At 40.1% G+C, this 23,552-nt stretch overlaps 1 protein-coding gene across 1 annotated transcript in view; it reads left to right on the top strand.

Moving 5' to 3' along the window:
- Positions 1 to 6,388: 6,388 nt before the first annotated feature.
- DKK2 (dickkopf WNT signaling pathway inhibitor 2) overlaps positions 6,389 to 23,552 on the top strand; it is a 37,489-nt gene continuing 20,325 nt past the window's right edge. The window contains exon 1 of the mRNA XM_053976635.1: positions 6,389 to 6,689. Coding sequence (XP_053832610.1) covers positions 6,432 to 6,689 — 258 coding nt within the window. The 5' untranslated portion in view covers positions 6,389 to 6,431. The remainder of the gene's footprint in view (positions 6,690 to 23,552) is intronic.

Raw genomic sequence — 23,552 nt, 5'->3', positions numbered from 1 at the left:
CGGGTCAGGCGGCAATTACACCAGTGGCTGTGCTTGCTGACAGTTTTGGGGCGAGGGGAACCTTTGGAGAGGAAGAGGTGAGCTGGGGCTGCTTGATGTGGCCAGGCACGACGTCAGCGGGGGAATGCTCCGCAGCCGAGCTCCCGCCAGGGCTGTTGTGGTGGCAGCCAGCGAGCGCTGGCTGGCCTGCTCTCCGAGCTGGCAGTGCCACCGCCGCCAGCACCTCCCTGCGCCACCCTGCAGGGCACCGACAGCGTGTCCCACCGCGCTGCGTCGCAAGGGATGAAGGCGGAGGAGGAGTCTGTCCTCTTCTGGCCGTCTGTCCCAGCATCTGCAGCAGGGTCTCCACGGCGCTCTTGGCTCGCAGGGTTATGGCTGCGGCTTTCACACACCATCTGTCAAGAGGGAAAGAGGAGGAGGAGCGGGGACACAGTGCCTGGGGCAGGAGTCCCAGCTATGGACTTCAGTGCAACGTGGCATAAGCTCTAATGAGGGGTTGCCTGGATGGTAATATAGAAATGTTACCTGTGGAGGAGGGGTTTGTGGTGGCCATGGGTTGCATTGCTGTGGATTTCTGGACACCCACGTCATGGCTTCAGGCCCCAGCTTGTCCTCCGAGGGCTTTGCTGGGGCCACAGTCCCAGACCATGAGATATTTCATGGAAGTGCTGGACTGGGGGCATCCTGTTGCCCTTGGTCCCCATTCCACCCAGTGCCTGCATGCTCTTGCCCTTCTGCTGCTGTGCAAAGCCTTTTCTGTTGAGAGGGTTTGGTTGTGAGCTAAATATAAAAATAGTGAAAAAAGGAAATCAATGAACCCAAAAGTCATCCCCAAGGAGAGAAGGAAGACAGAGGAGAAAGGAAGAGATCCTTAATGTACTTAAAAAAATAATATTGTTGAGCTGTAGTCTTAGCAAAAACTAGTTATTGTTTGATGATCCTGATTGAATTTTTTTGTCAGAACTTAAATAAAAAACAGAGTAGGCCCCAGGAGCAGTACTAGGAGAGATTTGGCCATATCCAGATTGTTAGAGTTTATGTGAGGGGCAATGGAAATTCAGTGCAGCTGGTAAACCTAAAAAACAATAACAAAAACAATACACCTCTGTGTAATGGAATGTCTTTCGTATGACAAGTATTCCTAAATGCTTTATATAGAATTTAAAACAGATTTAATTTGAAGAACAGGTAATTTTGTTTGTTTAAGGGAAAGAAAAACATAAGACATTAGAGTTAACTAAAGCTGGTGTAAATCAAAAAGGGTTCAGCTGAAGTCACATGGCTTAAAATATAGATGCTGTAAAATACACAGGATTGTAATCGGGCCCATAATATTTTACATTTACAATGTGTAATTTTGCCCCTTTGGAGCACATCAGGTAAAGGATCTCCTCATTACATCCTATTTCCCTTTTGTCTTTAAATTGGACTTATTAATTTCTTCCATGCCTTCATTTCTTGCTTTTGTCTTGACTTCTGCTAGATTCTGCCCTTTCCAAATATTTAATCTTTTAAAACTTTCAGAGTCAAAGGAGGGGGAAGGGGACAAAAGGTTGCTTTTCTTTTCCATGTTTCTCCTGACACCTTCCCCCCACCAAATCCTATTCTCCTCCCACAAAAAAAGAAAAAAGGCCTACAATTAACTTAATGGAACTCCCTGGCAAAGAAAAACAAAGAGACAGTAGAAAAGGAGTTAAAATATTGGTATTTTTAAATGAAAATACCCCAGATTTAAATAAATTTTATGCCTTTTTGTCAAGAATAAGTTGAATAACTGGAAGAATTGTACAAAACTTTTGTTTGCTTAAGGTCACTCAATTCTCTCATCAAATTTATAAACAAATTTAATTAAAAGAAACACTAAAGCATTTGTGAAATAGAAGTATGTGTTTGAACCATTTAAACCTCCAACATTTGATCAGGGAATGAATACCAGGTTTAGAAATAAAGAGAATCTCTGTGGTGTGTCTCCTCTCTATGGGTGCAAGTGAGACAAATGAAAAACCCTATGTTTCTTACATAAAGCATGTTAGTTTAGCTCGAAAGAGATACAAAATGCAGACTTCTGTATTGCAATAAATATGGTTTTTATAATGAAAGGCGAACTGAACACTTGTGGCCTGCTGATGTAGTTCTCAGTGTTTGCACTGGAGGTCTCACTGGCATTTAATGAGCGTGGCCCTCTTGGCTGTCAGGCTTCTGTGCCTGGGTTGTAACCAGCTCAGCCTCTCTCTCCTTCTGCCTACTGGAATTCTTCAGGAAGAAACAGCAGTTAATGTGGAACATACCCTGAGTTGAGGGATAAGTCCCACCTCTGGAGGATCCCAGGAAGATTTGTGGCTATGTATGCAATGGTGAAGAGCAGATTCAGTCCCTGCAGGATGGTACTTGATGAGAGATTTATTGTGACCTTCCCACATATGATGTAGAATTTGCCATTGACTCTGTTTTTTTTTGTGGTAGTGCTGCTTCCATTATTCTATATGGTTACTTGCAAAGTGTATTTTGGGCACAAAATACTGAATTGCTCTGGATGAGTTCTTGATGTTTCTCAAAACCTAAGCAGCAGTGGCATAGTCATAAATCTGAAAAGCAGAGATGCTTCTTGATATTTTTGCCTCCATACTGTCTTATTTAAGTGGATATTGTGAAATAAGTGTGTACAGACTCTGAGGTACATCAGGGCTGCTGAAATGAGGAGCACAGGAAATGTACACATCAGTTTGGAAGTCTGTATTTGACTGGTTTGAAGTAGGAAATGCATGGGTTGAATGCTAGTTGAATGGGGAGGAAAAAGCAAAACAAAAAAACTCCCCATCAGACTACCAAATAGCTTGTTTCTCTACAAGTATCACACTTTTGTTAAGGGGAGAAAAACAAAAGCTCCTCCCTAACACAGATTTAGTGTCCTGCCCATATACTTCTGCTTTCTGTGGTCTTGAGCATCCTGTTGGTCTGGCAGCAGCTGCCCTGCAGTGAAGTGGGTTGTTGCTTCCTCTGGAGGGAAATGTCTGTCAGGGTAATAAAGGTAAACCTGTTCCCATTTCCTCAGAGATGTTGCAAAATATCTTCCCTTTGAAACAATGAGTCACAAGATAGATCTTGCCCTGTTGTAAAGTTACCCATTTCCATTCCCACTAAATTTAAATTTGTGCCCGGAAACTTAGTTGAATACAACTGATTGATGAACTTCATACTTCAGTGAATCTGGACTGATTGACAAAATGAGTTTGGGGCACCTGTTCTGAGATAGCTGAAAAGCTTTGATCATTCCTTCCCAGTTTTCTTCAAATTTCTAAATGTTATGGATATGCAAGGACTTTGTTATTTAGATCTAAAGACTTGTAATGTGGCTTGCATTTTCCATTTATTAATGTAAGTAAAAATTTTAGTAAGGTATTAATAGACATATATTTAATCAATTTAGACAAACTCTACTTACTGTCTGATCCTTTAGGTGCTGTGTGCCTCTTTTAATACTGCCCATGTCCATTTATTTCAAGAAGAGCAGTATGATATTTGCATGAGGTCATTGTATTGTGTTTTTACTGTCATGAATTCTCTTTGCCTGTCTCATCAAGTTATTTTGTTCTCTGGTAGAAATACTCTAGAAAAAGAAACTCCAGTGGATAAAATTCTACCACTGACTTAAAAATTTGTGTTAATTCCTGGGTAAGAGAAGCACAGGTGAGATAAGAATTTTCCATGACATTACCTATTAGAGCTTTTCCTGTGGGCATGGATAGTTGTTTGCTTTTGGGTTTGGGAGGGCTGAAGCACCATGAGGCCTGGGTGTCAAAAGCCAAGTCAAAAACAATCAAAAAAGACTGGCTTAGATCTCTCTCCTATGAAGTAGCAAATTCCTTTCTGATTTTTCAGAAACATTTCCTTAAAAATGTCTTCAAGCATTACCGAGGATTAAGTCAGAAAGGTAATTTTAGTTTATTTGAAGCTGCACAAAGAAAAAAAAGGAAATGCTATGAAGTAGAGAAACTTGTGAGTTTTTTTTTTCATTCTTTGCTCTTTGCCAAGCTAAGTACAAAAAAAAAAATATTAAATTTTAATTTTGAACCTAAGTTTTTGAAATCAAGTCCAATAAAATTTCTTCCAGTTTCAAACCCAGTAAACACAAACTCATCTGAAACCTGAGTCAGAGCAAGTGCCATACTCTGCAGAAGAATTTAAAACTCAGTCTTGGCACTGACATGTCATTTCAGTTGTTCCTTAAAAAAAAAAAAAAAAAAAAAAGAAATAGTAGTAATCCCCTGAAGAGATCATTTGATAAGAAAGATAAAATATCCCAAAACTGTCCCAGGAGATGGATTTAAATTCTCTCAAACAATTCTAAGGTTTGAGCTGTGGCTAAAGACAGAAATTACTCCATTCTTCACAAGGTGCTCTGTTTAATATAATGCAGCCCATGAGGTTAGGACACATTGCTAGCAGTTACATGACACTACCTAGACAACATTTGACAAACCTTATCCAAGGTGGTGTGGTTCCTGGGGCATTCCTGCAGAGAGCTCCCAAGTCCCCAGCAGGGCTTCTGCTCACTGCAAGGGAGCAGCAGTACTGGAGGCCAAAACGGTGCCTGGCTCCTTTCTGGTTTTTCTTGCTTTGGCAACTGCTGTTTGCACAGCGGTTAATTTAGAATAAATGAGATTTCAAACCCCACATTTCTTGTTCCCCCCCTTCTGCTATGTAAAGGGCTACAGTAAGAGGATATGATTGATGGATTAGAGGAGGGACCCTCCAGAAGAGGGGAAAAACATGACAATTCTCTCCACTGTTTCCAGATAAGGTAATGTTCATACAAGAACATGTGGGACAGCAAGAATGTTATTCCCTTCACCATCTTTTGTTCCCTCCACCCCACTTTCGTGTGCCCAGGGGAAGGACAAGGGCTTGTAGCTGTTCCATGGCAGTAACTGAGTGCCTCATGGTGATGTTCTCTGCTGCGTTCTAGATCTTTTGCAGTGAGAAGTTAAGAGCTGTACTGTTCTGCTAATTTGATACTCTGTTTCCCTGTATACCTCCCTGTTTCTGAAATATGCTGTTTTAGTGCTGCAGCAAGGTGGGTGTAGTTCGTAGCACTGGATTTTTTATTACAATCGGATGTGTGCGAATGCAAAGGAAATGGAGAAGGTGGATACGAAGAAAGTGTCTTAGGTTGATGTTGGCACTGTGGTTCTGAGAAGGGGTAGGTGTGGAAGAGTGCAGCTTCTCGGATGGACGCGCCCTTAACTTGGACATCGCTGGCTCGGGCAGCAGGTTCGGCAGGATTCGCTTGCCGGCCCCGCGCCCTCCCAGCTCTGCGTGTATGACGGGCTTTGCGCGTCCGAGCGTTTCGGAGAGCTGGGGCACCTCGACACACGTCCCAGTGCGGCAGCCCGGTGTCGGGGAGGAGGCTCGGCGGGGCTGAACCCCCGGCGGGGCTGGGCGCGGCAGGAGCCGCAGCCGGGAGCGGGGCACACCCGGCCCGGGTTGACCCCGCCGCAGAGAGGGGGAACCCGCCAGGCTCGGGGAAAGGGGAGACGGAAGGCACTGCGCTGCGTGTCTCCTCCGGGGATGGGGATTGCGGGCTGCGGAGGGGCCAGCGAGAGACTTCGAGACCACCGAGTGCGAGGGGCAGCAGCGCAGGAAGCCCGACGGGGGCTCTGCCTCCCCTCCCGGGTCCCGGCGCTCCCGCCGCGAGTGGGACTGGTCCCGGGGCTGCCCCGCCGCCGGATGCCCATAACCCCTCGCCCCGCACCGGCCGAGCTGCAGGAGGAGGAGGAGAGGAGGAGGAGGAGGAGGAAGAGTAGGAGGAGACCGGGCGCTTTCACTCCTGCTGACTGCTGAGGCAAAAGGCAGAAAAAGGAGGAGGGGAATAAAAAGTAAAGAGGGGGGAGAGAGAGTGAAAGAAAACTAAGCCCAGCTTTTGCCGGTGCTGCTTGGATTGGATCTGGTTTGAGTTTCCTCTCTGCTGGCTTGAGCAGCAAGAGAAGGAGGAGTGGGGGAAGTAACTCGCTCACTCTTCCTCTGAAGCTTTAGCAAACGTGCTGGTGCCTGTGCTGGTGGGGAGCTGCCGGGGTGGTTTCCTCGCAGCTTATTGCTCTCAGTTTCTAGAGAACTGCCTGGACTTCTCGAGGACCTGGAGGAAAAACGCATCACAGACCTGACAGTTGCTCACTGCCTATAGACTTGTCACTTTTTTTTTTTTTTTTTTTTTTTTTTCATAGGGGATTCTTTTTTAAAAATATTTTTCTCCCGTGTCTCAGAACAGCAGCTCCTTGGGTGGCTCTGAAATCCATTGCTTCCTTAACAACTTTGGGAAATATTTTTAAAAACTTTTCCCCCCTCTCTTCTGTTTTCATAGCCAAAAAAAAAAAAAAAAAAAAAAAAAGAAAAGAAAAAAGGAGAAAAAAGATAATCCTTTTGGGGGAGGGGAGATGATCATGCTGATGTGGAATAAGTGCTCCTGCTGTCTCCTCTTACTAGCCGCGGTCCTGATCGTGGAGAGCTCCCAGCTAGACAGCTCCAGCTCCAAGGTGAACTCCATCAAGTCCACCCTGATGGGGGAGGCTCCCACTCAGGCAACCAACAGATCTGCAGGCATCCACCAGGGACTGATGCTTGCTAGCAGTAAGAAGGGCAAAATGCTAGAGCAGATGGGAAAACCTTCCAAGCACTATCACCGGCAAGGAGAGGTAGGACATCGCTTCATTGCTCGAGTGTCTGTCCATGTACTGTATGTAAATAATTGCTAGTCTCCCCCTTCACATTCTTTTCAGAGCTTTAATGTGCTAAATTAATTAATTTACTTCACTGGGCTTTCCTGGGACAATATAATCTCATAATAGATGTTAAGAGCTGTGCAAGTGGGAGGTTTAAACCATTCATCTTTCTCTGTATGGTTAATAACTGATTGAAGAAAGAGCAATCTAAAAACCTATCATCTTCAGCATTTCTTTTTTTGACTCCTTCAAAAGGCTGCCAGAAGCAAAGGAGGAAATTTCTTGTTAACTCTCAAGACAGTAAATGAGTTGAATTTGAATAGGTGAGGAAAATTTGAACATGAAGTAAAAATTCACAGCAGTGTAACAAACTTGGTTTTAGAAATCGCACCTGGCAAGTTGATTTCTGGTACATTTATCCTTGGTGAGAATAAAAAAGCATGCTATGCCTGTGGTATACTTTAAGGTACAGTCTTTTGATTAGTAAGACAGAAAACAAATTCTAGGTTCCTTGTTCAGAATATGCTCCAGTGATTGTGGAAGTTTTGTTTGGTTATGAGAGTTTGAATGTAAAGAATATAGAAAAGGTTATAGAAAAAGAAAAGAAGGTTAAGGGGAAAAAAACCCAACACCCTGACTTGCTTGTGCAGTCTTCTTTCCTCTCTACCCTGCCTGGAAACTTGCGAGTCTGACAGACAATAATCTTCATTCAACTGTCTTTGCGCTAAACTCTAAAGCAGCATTTTAAGTCATTGGTCTTGTTCTTCCCTCTCAAGTCTTAACTTGGATGGTATGAATGTTGCATGTTGTGATGTTGAAAGGTGGACTTCTTCAGAAAATGTAGGTTTTATTGGGTATTATTAGTATCTCTAAATACAGCTGCTTTTCATAAGCAACAGTGTAACAGCAAGAGAGCTGCCAACATTCAGCACTAAAAAGGCAAAATACTCACTGACTGAAGGGTCTGTACTTGCTTAATTTTTCCTTATAGCAGCAGAGAAGCTGAGAATTCAAGTAATCCACTGAATTTGCTAAAATGTTTCACATCAGCTTCCTAATAATTGCATGTCATAATTTGGTTTTGTGTGCAGGCATAGTAACAATAGTGGTAGTTTTGGTTTTTGTATGTGAGGAATTTCAAAGCTTTCTTTCCCTAGCCACTCAACTGCTTTATAATTTACCCAGAATTTGGTTGCCTCTCCTTACCTCTAAGCAAAGTTTAGCAAGAGATGCTGTGATGAGGTTTCATATTACTAAAGTACTGTGCTCTTCTCTAGTTCACATTTTACTAATTACAATTACATTACTATGTTGAATCACTTTGAGGAGATAGAGGTGCCCACTGCATCTTCTTTTACATTCTCCTTGGATTTTCTTTTGTTTTCAACATATTCACAAAATGTCCAAATACAGGTCCTATTTTCCCGCTGAGTGTTAGCAGTCTCATGAGTTTTGTGAGTCTGTGCTGCCCAGCTTTTGCCTTTTGGAGAAGTCTTGCCACCTTCCCCTGTGTACAACATCCTTAGCGCTTCACTGTGTATTCAGCGCAATGCTGAGAATAATTGATTATAATTCATCCAGTTCCTGAAAAATGATTTGTGCTACCCACTGGTTGTATTTGCAAGATTTGCCCCTAACTTGCCAGCCTGGACTGGGATTTCTGGGTGCTTCTAGTTACTGGCATGAAATCACAAGGCACACTTCAAGTGAGAAACAGCACTGTAAGTACCTGTAGTGGTAGAAGAGACGTCATGAATATTAAGGTTTCATGTTTGTAGCATAAGGAAAGACCCCCAGAGAATTGATGGCTGTGACTCCCAGGGAGTGAAGCCTGACCTCCCATCAAGGGCTGTCAGCACTGAATTTACCCTCTCTCCCTGAGATTCTGTCCCCAGATCCTGCATGGCCTCACACAGATGTATGTGAAAATGACACAGATTTGCTCGCAATAATTCTGGATGCTACTTTTGGCCATCTGCCTGAAGCAACACAGTTAATGCAGAACTGCAATAAAAAAAAGAAAAAAAGGGAAAAGACAAGAAAAAGAAAATGAGAGGAAAGAAAAAAAGGAAAGAGAAAAAAGAAAAGAAAAGAGAAGAGAAAAATAGTATCTTTTGTGAAAATGTTTTCTCTTTGGTGATACTTCCAGCTGTAGGGCTGGTAAGCCGCTGCGTTTTTTAACAGCGGTGTCACACATATCAACCAATTAAGACATGACATTTTCATAAACTTTTTTGAAGTACTCTCTTATTAGGTTAGTACTTAATTTGTTTAGATTATGGGAGTTTGCACTGAAGTTTACCATGCCACTTGCAAAAGAGCAGGCCTATGCATTTCTTTCTAAAACAATCTGTTGAATTAGTGGAATTTGTAATGTCTCAAAAGTAAGAGTATCTTTTATATCTTGGCAACATTAGATGGTGAGTTGAGTGTCTTGTTTACAACTAGGAAATAGTTTTAATAAGGACCAAGGATATATATGTTAAAGAAATATTAATAGAATTTTGCTGTTGTGAGGTCTCTGAACTGTGCTTTCAGGTCTGCACATACACGTGGTGGAAATCACCAAAACTGATGAAAGGACCATCAGCCTACAACCTATTTGCTTTTCAATTATGTTAATGCTCAGGGCTAGGAGCAACTTGGGAGTGTTTAATCAGCAATAAATCAACTGATACGATAGTTCATGGCTTATCTGGAGTGTTGATGTTTTTCAGCTGGTAGTTACAGTGCTTCTACCCAGAAAGGGAAGATCCAGCACTCTTTTGTCAGGCAAAGTTCCAGTTTAAATTAATGAAAATATTCACATGAGCAAAGCAAGTTGATCCAGCTTGCAGAGACACTGGCAGGGCAAATGTGAATTTTAGTAAGACTTAACATTTTTATGTCTTTCTGAGGAATATTATTTATTTTCTAGTCTTATTCCCTTTACTGCCTTGGATCAGCAGAGAATGAGAAGCACTGATGTGCTAAATCAGTGAGATTTCATTCTCTTCACTGTTCTTTACTGTCACTGCTGCTTTTCCTTTTCTACAATCTGTTAACGTTTCCTCAATTTCACAGAGAATCAGAAAGTGTCTACAGCATTTGCACAAGGGAAAAATATGCTCAAAAATAGTACTGTACAATGCAAGCTAATCTAGATTACTTTGGGGGGGTCTGGATTATATACTGTCAGCTATTTATTTCCTTTCAAAACTTGATTTAGAAAAATGCTTCTAGGGACATCCAACACCTCAGTTCCATGACCTGTCTGTGAAAGCGTTCAGGATATATCCTCTCTCTATGAAAATATGATACAGTGAACAGGTCATAATTGACAGTGAAGATAGATTAGTTTTTCTGTGTTTTAGCTATAGCTTCCACTGTGTTTGCGTAAGGTCTCCCACGTGAGTGCTTTAGCTCAACTATAGAGATGCAACCTCAAAGGAAAAATAGAACATACTGTACGGTACTTGAAAGGCATAGCCATTCCACAGATTCCTGGTTGATGACTTTGTAGCCTCTTTAATTAATTTCACCATCTTTTAGACTTCTTGCCTCTGGGTTTTAGTCCCCTCTCTTCTCTGAGACCTGTCCCCTCTGTCAATGTTGGGGTTTGCACGCCTTCGCACTCAATCACCTGCAATGATCTGGTAGGCTGTGACCTACCAGGCTTTATTTCCAGCTGTTTTCCTTCTTTAATCTATGGGTGCTATTATCTTCTTCCCTTCCCACCTCCTGGCCACTAGCTGTCATTTCAGCTTATTCCCCAGGAAAATGTGTGTCTCATTCCCTTTGTCCCTTTGCTGCTACATAGCTGTTTGGGTTTGTGCTTCCCATTGAGACTTTCCCTTCCCCAGGAACATAATGGGAACAGTAGCAATGAAGGGAAGAACTGGGACATCCAGTAGAGGAAACTGGCACATCTGTGGGACTGACTAAGAGATAATGAGTTCTGGAAAAGGGAGAGAGGACTGAAAAGCTGGGACAAGTTTTAGTGCTGCAGAGGCACAACAGACAGCTATCAGATAAGCCTTAGTATTACAAATGCACTCGGTTTAATGTTAAGATGTGTTTATTTTTTAGAAAATTCTATTGCAGTTTGAGATAAGATATTTGAGACCACAGGAGCCAAACCAAAGAGGCATTTATTCAAATGACTAATTTGATACTGATCTCATACCTATTAACGCGTGGACATACATGTGTTTCTTGGACAGGACATAGTTACCCACAAGGACTTGCTAGAAAATATTTGGATGATGCTTTGTAGCAAGTAAAACAGCATGAGATGTAGTAATTGAATGCAGTGCCCTGACAATGTTACAATAAAATGTACCAAAGACACCAAAAATGTAACCACAATATCTTAAATAGCTAGCAACCAAGACAGTAAAAAATATTTCTTCATGGGATTAAAAATAAATTAATTAAAATAGCTAGAAATTACATCCAGCAATAGCTGCTTTTTTTTTTTTTTTAATTAAAAAAAATACAGAATTGCTAAATCTGCAGAGGCCACCAGAGAATTAATTCTTTGCTCTTGCTGTTTGGTGTTAGAAATCTGGGTGATTTATTGGTTTACTGGCAGCAGTCTTGCTAAATAACATACTGGCTTCCCTCTTAATTGCAAAAAATGGGGTGCAGAGTATTATCTCCTTCCTGGGTCATGCTTGGTGTCTCCTTCAAATTGTTATTGTCATAATATAGAGCAAAAGCTCCTGTAAAGCAGCTTTACAACAAGTATTTCCTATTAGCTTTGCAAAAATGCTTAGAAAATTTCTAGAACTCTGATGTGCTGCTGGGTGTGCAAGTACTTAGGAAGAGTCAGTTTCTGTATGGAAAGTCTGTCAAAGCTTAATGACAACACAGAAGATGATGAAGCATGATTACATTTTCCCCTCAGGAAAGTGAGTCTGATTAACTCATTATGTTCGATTAACTGATGCTTTGCAGATGCAAATATAGCACAAGTTTAATTTTGATCTTAATTATCTCAACACCGGATGTATCTTGCAAGCACTTCGTATCTCATGGCTTGTCAATAGAGCCTTTGGTCCTTTTACACTTGTACTTACAAATGCCTCACCCTGGAAATGTCGTTCAGGAGGAATTTAGCTCTGCAAAGGAGGAGCCCCATGAAGCTTCTGCTTCTGTTTGGTTTTCCAGCATGGCTTTCCTTTCCAGGTTTTGTATATCTGCTTATTTTTTAAGTATATCCAAACAAGTTTTAGATATATGTAAAAATGTGAATTTGGAGAACACCTTCAAAACAGAGAGCTTCCCCTCCTGCATGTGCTTGCCAAGGTCCCTACTGAGTTCGTACAGTGAACATTGATTAGTAGCACACAGTGGTTGTGGCTGGCAGGAATCAGGGTGTGGTAGGACACACCTGGAGCCAGCAGCCCCTGCTTGGCCCATCATTGCCATGGGGCTTGTCACCGTGTCCTGTGGAGTTTTGTGTTGGTTTCAGCACTGCAGTCATGAATGTTTGAGATGGATTTAAGGAGCTGAAGTCTGTATGACACCGCAGACTTTGTGGAGAAAGGCAGAAGCCACCATTCTGCTCTTCCTGCACTGGTAAAATTCCAAGTGTATTAAGAATTTTACATTTATTCCTTATTTTAGTGAACTGAAGATAATTCTTTTGAAATCTTTGTCTTTTACTGCTGTGTTCTAGGTGGTGTTTCTGGTACTGTTAGGTTGAAACCTATAGGAAGCTTCTATAAGCTTAATGTCCATGGATGTGAAAGGCCAGTAGAAAAGCCAAGAAGATCAGAAGGTTTGCTTTGCTACTCTTTTAAAATGAGTTTTGCCTGCAAAAGTTTTTATTTTCATTAGAGACCATGAATTTCATCTTGTCTTTTTTTTCACCAAGTATAGGATGTGCACTGGCAGTGTGTGTCCCCAAAACATCAATTTTCTTCAGTGTAACTTTTTTCCTTTTTGGCTGAAGGTCAAATTTATTCTAATGGAAATTGTAATGAACATCAAGCAATTTTCAAATTGTAATGAAATGTGGAAATAGATTATTTTTGGTATTTCCAAGCTAATTGCAGAATCCTTTGCTCTAGAATGGGCTACAGAAAATAGTGTTAGAGAGTAAGCAGCATGGCTTAAAAGGATTCATATGTTTACACTAAAGAACAGCATAATACTAAATCACAGCAATCTTCAAATAAAATAATGAGTTTTGTTCATCTTGGTTACAGTTTTTTGGGGATAGGTCTTAAATCTGTCTATGATTTATACATTTGTGTTCACACAAACAGAACTTGAGTTATGAAAATAAATGGAATACAAACACACAGTGGGAACATGGAGTTCACTCATTCAGCAGCTATTTTGATCTTACTAACGGAAAGAGCAGAGCATTGCTACAAAAAAGAAAAAAAAAGCTTAAAAGTTGTTGGGTTTCCCCCTCTCAAAGCACATAAGCACACAGTTCAGCCCCTTGGGACTTTCTTAAAGCTAAGCTTTGATATGATTGAATTTTCATATGCATAGTAATGAATCTTTGAGACATGCATGTTGCACATGTGTAGTGCAAATGGCACTGGTTTAGCATTTTTAGCAGTAAGCAAAGGCAGACTGCTCTGCACATGCTTGGGAATGAGGTGTTGCTTCACTCTGCAAGCCCTCTGCCTCATTCTCTGTGCATCATGTAAGTGTGAACCAGGCTGTGCATGCTTTTAAAAGCATATTTATCGGTCCAGTGAATGAGAGGACAGGGTTCAGTTCTATGTGTTTTGGCAGCTTGCCTTGAGTAAAGCAGTGACTTGCTGTCAGCATGATCTCCTCTCTGCAATCTGAAATGATTACAGTGGAGATCTCTTAAAGGAACTGCGAACACAATGCGTTGATGTTGCAGCAGGAAACTTTTATTCTTGGAATCTCAATCTTAACTGGAACAGCATCAGGGAAAGTAATGCATCTGGTGGGGGAAGATGTCCTTTACTTTTCCTTTTGCACAGAGCAAGGTAGCTTTTGGAATTGGGTTCATTTTTAGGGGTTTTTGCTATATGTTCCTACAGAAAATGGTGCACCTCTTCTTGGCAGTCTGAAAAGATACCAAACTGGACATTCTGCTGTGGCCTGACCTGTCAGGATTCGTACATACTGCAGTGTATTTGCCATATTTCTTTGTTTCTTTCCTTTTGGCTTGAAAATGAGAGCCCAGAGCCCTCCCACCCAGTTTGTTATGGACTCAGGATGCTGTTTTTTACTCAAAACCCAAAAGTTTGTGTTTCTTTCTATCTTCTGGGGTTTTAGGTTGCCCATACAGTGACTGAGCTATGAGTACTTCAGTCTCCCTTTGATAGGAGTATTGTGTGTGTACTTCCTTTCTTTCTTTTTCAAACATCATCTCCCTGTCATTCTTCAGGAGGGAGGGAAGACAGTACATATCAAATGGTCATGTTTTACCCGACCTGCCATTCTTAAATTTCAGTTTATCATCCACTGAGGTAGCAATAATGACACCATCTGGCTCACATAACCAACCACTCTGTGTGAACTGAACACTATGGGGTTGCTCAGCAAGACTGAAAGTTGTTCTTTTAGACCTGTTCAGTTGCTTTTACTCCCAACAATGCTAAATTTCCATTTGTATATTATTCATAACCAATTCCTGTGGTAGGGTGAGAGAGTGAGGGTGTAGGTCAGAATTCAGGAATGGAAATTTTGGGAACCAAGGAAGGACCATGAAAACAGGAGGTTGCCATCCTCTCTCCACACTTTCTCCATATGGAGCCAAATGTTGATGTTGCCTCATGTCATCTTACAGGTAAAGAGAAAAACTGCCTAGGCTTGGAAGTCTACTTTATAGTTTGGTGGTAGTACTAAACTGCTTAGCTGCATACAATGTTTTGTAATTGTTTAAATAAATACAGAGTTTTTAAAATGCTCTTTAGGAATGCTTGTAAACTTCTGTGCTTGGATTTGTCCCCGTTGCTATCTTCCAGACATCCCACTCCTCGCCAGGAAAATGGCTTTTTAACAAGAAGAATACTCTGGAAATTACTTTCTGAGAGGGTCCTGGCCACAGCAGCTGCAACAAATTGCCACTGAACTTCAGTCCCAATTGTTTTTTATTGCTAAAAGAATAAGTGACCAAGTGAATACTTGTATTATAGCTTCACGACAGTTTATTAAGTATCGAATTCTAGTGTGTGATCTTGTCCAACCAGAAGATTAAGGTTTTCTCTGTGGAGAAAAATTTCTCTCAGACTTTGTACTGATGCTTAAGCTGCAAGAGGGTGAGAAAGTCCTGCCAGTCCCAAACTGTTCTGTGGTTAGGCTGGCTTAGGGTTTTCCTCTGCTGGGGCTGGTCAGTGATGTCAGCGCAAGCAGAGCTACAACAGCATGAGGCAGCTGAGAAGTCACAGCACTGCAATCCATTGCACGTTGGTCTACCTCCTGCTGAGGAAACAAGTCCATGGGGAGCATTTCCTTAGCATGAGGGTTTTGAGTAGCAGCACAGCTTCAGCATAGCTCAGATTATGCTAACTAGGAAGCATTTTTGGCATGATTTTCCAAATAAGCAACACAGAGCCCAGGAAGGTCAGTAAAGGGTGGAGCAAAACCTTGAGATGGTACAGGAGGCATGCTTGTGTCCTTGAGCGGGATTTGCCACGTGGAAAGGAGGTGCAGATCTGCTTGCCCTCCTCTCAGTCTCTCTGCTCCAACTTTGAGGATCCCTCCTTCCCCAGATATGCTGGCCTCACTGCCACTGCTGTAGCTTTGGGGCTTGGGTTTGGTTTTGTCCAATGCCTTTTAAATGATGCCTTTTCTTAAGCACTATCCTCTCAAGTTATCAGTGAAGAATAGATAAGAGAATCTTTATTTCAGGCACACATGTGCACTCCAGGTGTGAAGGGAACTCTTAAACTGTTTATGAGTGCACAAAGCCCCATGAACAAAGAGGGCAGAAAAGAACGTTGTCATTTTAAGGAAAAATATGTTTTAAGGCCCTGTTAAAAAATAAAGCCAAAACAGAGCTGCAAATGGGCTGCAGATTGTCTGTGTAAGAGGGATTACCACTCTGAAAATCTCTTGATAGGCTTGTGCCACAGACAGTCCCAGTTAGCCAAGATGACAGTGGAGGGGGTATCCACTGTCAGGCTCTTGTCTTGGAGAGTTTCCCACAAAATCATCTTCCAATAATCATACACAAGTGAGCAGGATAGCACTGCCTTAACTCTGTTTTAAAGGTTTTAGATGACTAGAAGTCAGTGACATTGCATGAAAGATGTGATAGTGGGGTGTGAGTTCCAGATCTGGGTGCCCTTGTCACTTTTAAGTTTGGTGGGGTTGAAGTCTATTTTACTGTTAAAGGGTCAGAAGGGTCAAGGATGGCTAAAATGAGAGAAAACACATTACTTTAACAGCCATGTGAGGATATCTTAATTTGTTTGGAACAGCTTTCAGGTACACTGAGGGTAGCATGGTGGTGACCATTCAGTACCCAAACAAAAGTGTTGTAACTCACTCCCCTCCAGCACTGTTTTCCAGCAGATGCACCAGAAAATTTGGCCAAAGACACAAGTTCATGCTGCCAGAAATGCTACACTTCAGCTCTTTGCTCTGCAAAATAAACTGCTTTATTGCCCTTCTTATCCAAAAAGTGCCACATACTTCTGCACAGAAAGCCATCTCAAAGGTTTGGCCCTGTTTACTGATAGGATGAGTCTGAAATGTATTTATGTACCTAACTCCCTGAATGTTTTCAGCGGGAATTAGGTTCTGCATGCATTTACGGAGTGTAGTCATGATCTTTTCCATGCACAAGAGAAATTCAGAGGAAGTCGTCTGTCTGAGACTCGGTGCAAGGCATGCTCAGGGACAAGGACCTCTCTTCTCTTGCATCACTTATGTAAGGTAGTCCAAGTTTGGTCATCAGAATAATTTGTTATAACTATTATTACAGAAAAGTTTAATCAGAAAAATTTATGCTGTTCCCTCAATGATGAAATAATTATATAAAAAATCACTTATAGATCATATCTAATGTGGCAGACATGGTTATGCCAGCCCTTCTCTCTGGGTTACAGGCTTTATCCAGAGTAACTTTTTTCTTAAACCAGCTTGGTTTTTGTTTTTTTTTTTTTTTTTTTTTTTTTTTTTTTTTTTTGTTTTTTTTTTTTTTTTTTTTTTTGGTTTTTTTTTTTTTTTTTGTTTTTTTGTTTTTTTTTTTTTTCCTGTAAAACTGAACATGGATGCAGAGATGTTGCAAGGAGAGCTGTAGTGCTTGTCTTTAATGAGCCTCTTCCTGACCCACCCTGTGTAAAGCAGTTGACACATCATGTGTTGTGCAGCTGGGACGGCTACCCTGGCATATATCTCTGATATGTGAACGTTTTGACTTTGGCCTTCTGGAAGCACTGGTCCCATGCTGTTCTCCAGAGTCGTGTTTAAGTCATTTCCCAGATACTGTGGATATAGGGCCGGTAGGAGCAAAAGCTGAAGTGGAATTCACGAGTACAGATTTAACTGATTCTGTGAAAACAGATTGCACAACACAGACTGACAGTTTCTGGATTTGATTTTCTCTCTCTCCTTGGTTTGACCTCCAGTGCTCCTTCTGTCAGCTGGTCAGTATTTGGTTCTGAAGTTGTAGAGTTTGTGTGTTGTGTGTGTGACTGGTTTTTTTTTGTTTCAATTTTTTTCTGGGGTTGTTGTTTTATTTTTGCAATGTAGCCCTTTAAATTTGAATTTTACCCCTTGATCAAAGGGCACGCCGGTTTCTGTGAGACAGCAGCTTGAAGGATGCTGAGGTGGCGCAGGGGTGAAATTCAAGGGTGATCCACGCTGCTGAACAATCTGAGCAGACAAGAGCAGTTGTGGACAAAGTTCATGTCGTGTCAGTGGAATAATGCACATCTCTGTCCCTGTAGTATGGGGAGCTCGGCTGCTGCTGATGCTCTTGACTACTGGAAGTATTTGTTCTTGTATGCTTTGACCATTTGTTAGTAAAATGGTCACTGCTTTTACTTTTGATCCCCTTCTGTCCTAAATGACCCTATTGTCAGGAAATCAATTTAAAGAGTAGCTACTAGAGGACATTTTGAGAACATTTGCATCTTCTGAAGTTCATTTTAATGGTATGTTTCACCTGAATATTTTTCAGAACAAAAAAATCTCTAATGCTCTTCTGTCCTGACAACATATGTGAGGCTGAGGTTTCCTTCTTCCTCCCAGCCTACCTCACTCTCTCACTCTCTCAATACACAGCCTTAATCATATTTGCAAGTAAAATGTCAAAGTTAATATTTCAAAACAGCATTTTTTACCATAGTAATGACAGATCAAAATCAAATTACCCCACCTTTGTGCTTCAAATACTTGTGCCAATGGAGCTATAGCTCAAGTACAAAAACTTTAAAGAAACGGAATTGCCAAGGTATAACCCATTTTGTAACTGATTAGAATAACTGATATTTGATCAAAAATAAGCAGGATTAAACTGCCCCATTTCACTATACAGGGAGACTATGAGCAAAGCTTCACATAAACCTTTCAGAACTGAAGCTGTTCAACTTACTGGCAAATGTTCTGGAAAATGGGCACAGAAATTTTTACGAAAATTTATTCACAACAGTAGAAACTTAAGTGGACCACAGAGTTGCAGTAAATACCAGTATACTGACCACCTGAGAGAAAAATCCCATGGGTAAAATTCCATTTCTAATAGTGTAAAACAATATAATATGGCACCATGAGATGGCAATTTGGCACATAAGTGATAACCTGTAATTTACAGTCAATTTAGCTATCTTTCATGGTGAAGCAGCGGCAGAGAGACAAAAATTAATTACTAAAAACATATTAAAAAAATCCATGTAGAATATCAGGGAGTGAAAAAAATCCAGAGGGCATTTTTAAATTGGTTCTAATCTCATGGCGCTGAGTAACTGCTAAAAGATATAAAAACAATCAGGATTAAATGGAGGAGGACAGCAGGTATGATCATAACACCAGAGCTGCTTAAACACAGGAGAAAGTAAATAGAATGCAAAGACCCAGTTTGGAAAAGGGATGCCCATGGGAGAACAGGACGGAGAGAAATAAAGTACTGAAGAGTCAGAAGAAGGTGAGTGGGGATCAATTACTCAGTGTTTGCTGTAGAAGAAGAGCCAAGAGCAGACAGTGTGAAATTATCAGACAGCCAGGAGCTACTTTTTCATGTTGTGGAGCTCACTGTCACATGATGCTGTGAGAGCCATGTATGGGAGCTGCTCACATGGAGAGGAGACAGGCATAGAGACGAGAGATGGCAGTGGTAAGTACTGAACTTCCAGCCTCAGATATGTCTAAGTGGCTGTTGGCTGAAGCTGGGAGAATGCAACTGGAAGAAATCCTTCTGTGCTTGCCTATAATCTTATTCATCTGAGTATTTGCATCTAGCTGGATGCTGGCCTGGCCACTTTTCTCTGATAGGTTATGGCTACTTTTGTGTACGTATGCAGTTAATAATTTTTATCAACATAAAAATCAATAATTTTTTTTTATCAGTATCATAAGTAGCCCAGCTTGTTGCCTTAATTTATCAGGAAACTTAAGCATTTCTGGTTCAATGTGAGCATTTGTGTTTTGTGTACTTCTGTGAGGATGTGCATATACAATTATGCAAAAACTGAACTACTGAGCTGAACCCAATCCTTGGGTCTATGACAGTGGGCACTGATTTTCTTATCCTCTCCAATGCCCATGGACATCAGTGTTAACACTCCCATGAATACCAGTGTGGCTTTGTTATCCACATATTTTGTCAAAATGTTAAATAGTCCAAAGAGATTGCTGCAGCAAACGGAAAACATGACTACAATGAAAAGGAAATGGGAAAAAAAAGAAGAAAGAGGCAAAGAGGCTTAGAATAGATTTACAAAGTATGCAGGATACACAAGTCAGGGGAGACTTTTCAAAGATTTTTGCTAAAATTTAGTCAGCTACAGAAGTAAATACTTTCCAAAAAGGGTAAGACTTTCAAGTCATTCATTACTCAGAATGAAGATTTTTGGGGTTAGGAGGGTGTCTTTTTGCTTTTCTTTCTAATTTCCTCAAGAATGTTGCTAAAGAGTAAATCCTCCCCTTGCAAATTATCATTATACACAAGGCTGAGTATCTTGAAAGTTTTGAAAATTCCAGTGTTTCCAAAGTTGTTACAGCTTTGATGGAAACTACTCTGATGCCAGGGAAGTACAGGGTTGTTTGGCTCTGTCTACAAATAGATAAAAAAAAGCTGAGGACAAAGAATAACTCAGGATTATAGTCAAACTCCAATAATCTCCTGTTTTATCTTTGAAGTCAATTTGACCAGAGATTTTAGGAGCCTGAATAGAATTCATGGTGTTATAAGTGCTGGTGTGTGTGTGTTTGTGTGCATGTCTTTCCCTGCTTTCACTAGATCCTTCTCTGCATCAGGCAAAAGTTGGAGTTCACAAAATATTGTGTTCCCTCTGTTGTTTTTCCCTTGAAGCAGTCTCTGGTCACCATCTCTGACTTAATGAGTATTGATTGTATTAAAAAAAAAAAAAAATTAAACCATCCTTTGATCTTCTCTTCCACCTGCAAACTCCAAAAGAGTTAAAAGTCATGGTTAACACACATTTTTAAATACTTTGGCATTCAAACTTGGATTCCAGCCATGCAGGTTCAGTAAAAGCCTTGGCAGGGCTGCTGCCTCTCCATTATGCTTAACAGCAATGTGTGACATCTTGTGACCAGTTGATTGATGTGAAGATACTTGATGCATTTATGGGTAATGCAGTACATGAATTTTGGTAGATGGGACCAAGTCCAGTCTGCTCCCTTCTCTAAAGTAGACATGGAAAGGAACTTGCTATCCTGAACTTGTCTGCTTGCTAAAATCTCTGACACATTTTTGCTGGTAAAAAAAAAAAAATCCCAGCTAATGGTGTGTATTTGTTCATTCTGCTGTTTTTGTGCATATGGTGTATTAGCTATCTGAGCAGAGGCTCTGTGAAATAGTATTTACAAGGGCCACAAATGCTTTGTTAGTTGGACTTCAAGCATAATATTTTGGCTCAGTCATCAGCTATGCTAAATTTCTATGGCATGGATTCCAAAAACCTGTCAGTGTATGCCATCTGATTTTCCCCATCATGTAAAATGCTCCTATTTGAAACAAATATATGATATTTTAAGGAACTAAAAACGTTTGGAAGATGATGACATAGATGACCAATCCAAACATTTATGCAGTGGGGAGTATTTTTAGAGAAGAGAAACACAGTTTCTCTAAAGTTTAATAGGAAGTGCACAGGCTGAATACGATCCTGCTTAAGTCAATATGCTTTTAAACAGTAGTTTTTCTAAACTTGCCTTGGAATATTTTTATTTTTAAAGATGCATACCTAACATAAAAAATTCTTGGAACACAAAGAAGCTGTTTTTTTCTGTTTAGTTGTTAAATGTAAAAAAAAAGGTGCCATTTTCATAACTGGTACAGATTCTAAGCAGAACAATATAATAATTTATTGTAGAAAGGAAGAATATTTGTTTTGAGAACCTGCATTTGCTCTTGAATCAGCAGGTTATGCTGCATTCATTTTGTATCCTTCTCAGTTTTCATGCTCTCTCATCCATCTCTTTCTGATACTATATTAAACTCTTGAGTGTATAGAAATTTAGGTTCCCAGGACTCTGAATTAGACTGGAACTCAATTCATCTGACAGACTTTGGAAACTGGGACTTTAATTCCCAGTTCATTTAGATACTTAATGATCATTGAATCTTCTGTGTTTCTACTTGCTCACTCACTTTTTACACAGTAGGAGTCAGTCAGTCTTCAGATCAGAAGCATATGGTACCCCTCCAGCAGACAAACATTTTCCACCAACATTTTGAAGAGAATGAAAATCTAAATAAATAACCCCCAAGGCTGAAAGCAGCCTATTCACCAAACAGTAATTCCACAGGAAAAATAAATGTTCAGCAAAGTGATCTTTCATTTGAAAATTGGATCCAGACTCTACAAACTGAGAAGGGTGAGCAACTGTGTCATATGTGATGCAATGCAGTTTGTCTGCAGTGTGCTGCCACAGGGTACTGATGTTCTGCTTATGGGGAAAAGCAACCTGGGCAAAAATTAAACTGTTTGTTTGATAGCAAACTGTTGAAATTGTGGTACCATGAACGTTATCCCTCACGAATTATAAATGGCTAATGTGTATGGACCATCCACCAGCTAGTTCAGAACGATGCAATTCAGGACAGATTCATCTTTCAACACTTTGTTTTAAAAAGTGTAGATTTTTATTCTTTGAAGAAAGATGGTAAAATCATTATGTCTGAAAGGCAAACAAAAATGAGTCTTTTAGGAAGGTCAGACACATAGTTCCATGTTTATATTTTGCTCTAATATTGTAGTTTCTTGGTAAAGTAATCATTGCTGCCTTGTTTTATTTTTGCAAGGAAAAGAATTCACTTCTTCCATGGAGCTACCTTTAGTAGTAGTAGTAGTAGTAGTATCTTATTGAGGATGGAGGGAGGAAAAGTAATGTAAGGACTTAAGGGCCAGTTATCCTGTCAAAATGAAATATTATAACTTGGCTGCCTCTTCAAACAGCCATGTGAATTTGAAATCTAAGAGTTCTTTTCTGAAAAGAAAAATCACTGTAAGCAATCATAACTTAGAAAATCTCATTTTTCCTGAGTTGCACTTGTTTTTTTCCACCTGTGCAAGTCATCTGAATTGAAAGTAAATTTAAACAATACAGTAATTGTAAGTTTGTGATACTTATAAGAGCTAAATCCAGTATCTTTGTGCTTCAGGCTAAGGTGAATTTGTGCTTAAATTGGTTTAGCAAGTGATCAGTCAGAAAAAGATTTTAAGAAGGTAACTAAAGAATTTCTACCTTTAAAATACTTACAAAATTTTAGCCAAGGACATAATTTTAGGGGTGGTATAGTAGAGACAATATCTATCATTTTCCTGCTGTAATAGCATATGCTAATTTGATATTTTTTATATTATATATGACTTATATATCTGTACATATATGGATATATACTAAGACCATTTATCATATGTGGATTAAGCAGGAAGTTTATAATTTACTTTCTGGGTTTTTCTTTTTTCCAATTCTGTGTTGTTATTTTTGCCTTTTTTTTTTTTTTTTTTTCATTGCTTTTGCAATCTCTAGCATCAGGAAAAGGAAAAATGCCATAAAAGAAGTTCAAGAAGTATTAATAAAGACCCCAAACCTTCAGTTCTTGTTAGGGAAAAAAATCCTTAAAGAAATTAGGTCTTTTGAAAATTAAATTATTAATGATTCTAAAATTAATTATTCAGTCCTACTAAATGCTCAAAGCATAGCAAGTTTCCTTTTCTAAATAGTTTTGAAGATAAGGTTGGAGTCTGGAAATAAAGTAAAATTATTATAAAACAGGTTGCTTTAAAAATGGCATAATGTGCTTTCATGTGTATTGTTTTCCAAAGTTTAAATTAAGTCAGTTCACAAATGGGATGAGAATTATTCTATCTCTTGGAGATTAAACCTTTCCTGATATCAGGCTGTGCACTTTTTCTGGTTCACTCATTACCAATAGTAATAATTTTGTGATTGCTTTTGGTCAAGAACTTTGCTGTTTATGCACATGCTAGAGAAGATTAATGTCTAGATTCAGGTTAATAGGTGTGATAAATGAGGGGAAATATTTACTGTGTTAAGGAAATTCAGAAAACAACTGATTTTAGATGGATCTGATGGCACAATTTAACATTATCCCTTACTTCAGCAACCTGATTTTGGGTAGAAAGACTAATTAGGACATTTGTAGCACAAAGCTAGTGTTTCTGTGGTTAAAGAGACATGGTTGAAGCATAAATT

The sequence above is a fragment of the Vidua macroura genome, chromosome 4, assembly GCF_024509145.1.
Source record: "Vidua macroura isolate BioBank_ID:100142 chromosome 4, ASM2450914v1, whole genome shotgun sequence".
In the NCBI taxonomy this organism is placed as follows: Eukaryota; Metazoa; Chordata; class Aves; order Passeriformes; family Viduidae; genus Vidua; species Vidua macroura.
This window is presented reverse-complemented; position numbering and strand designations above follow the sequence as displayed.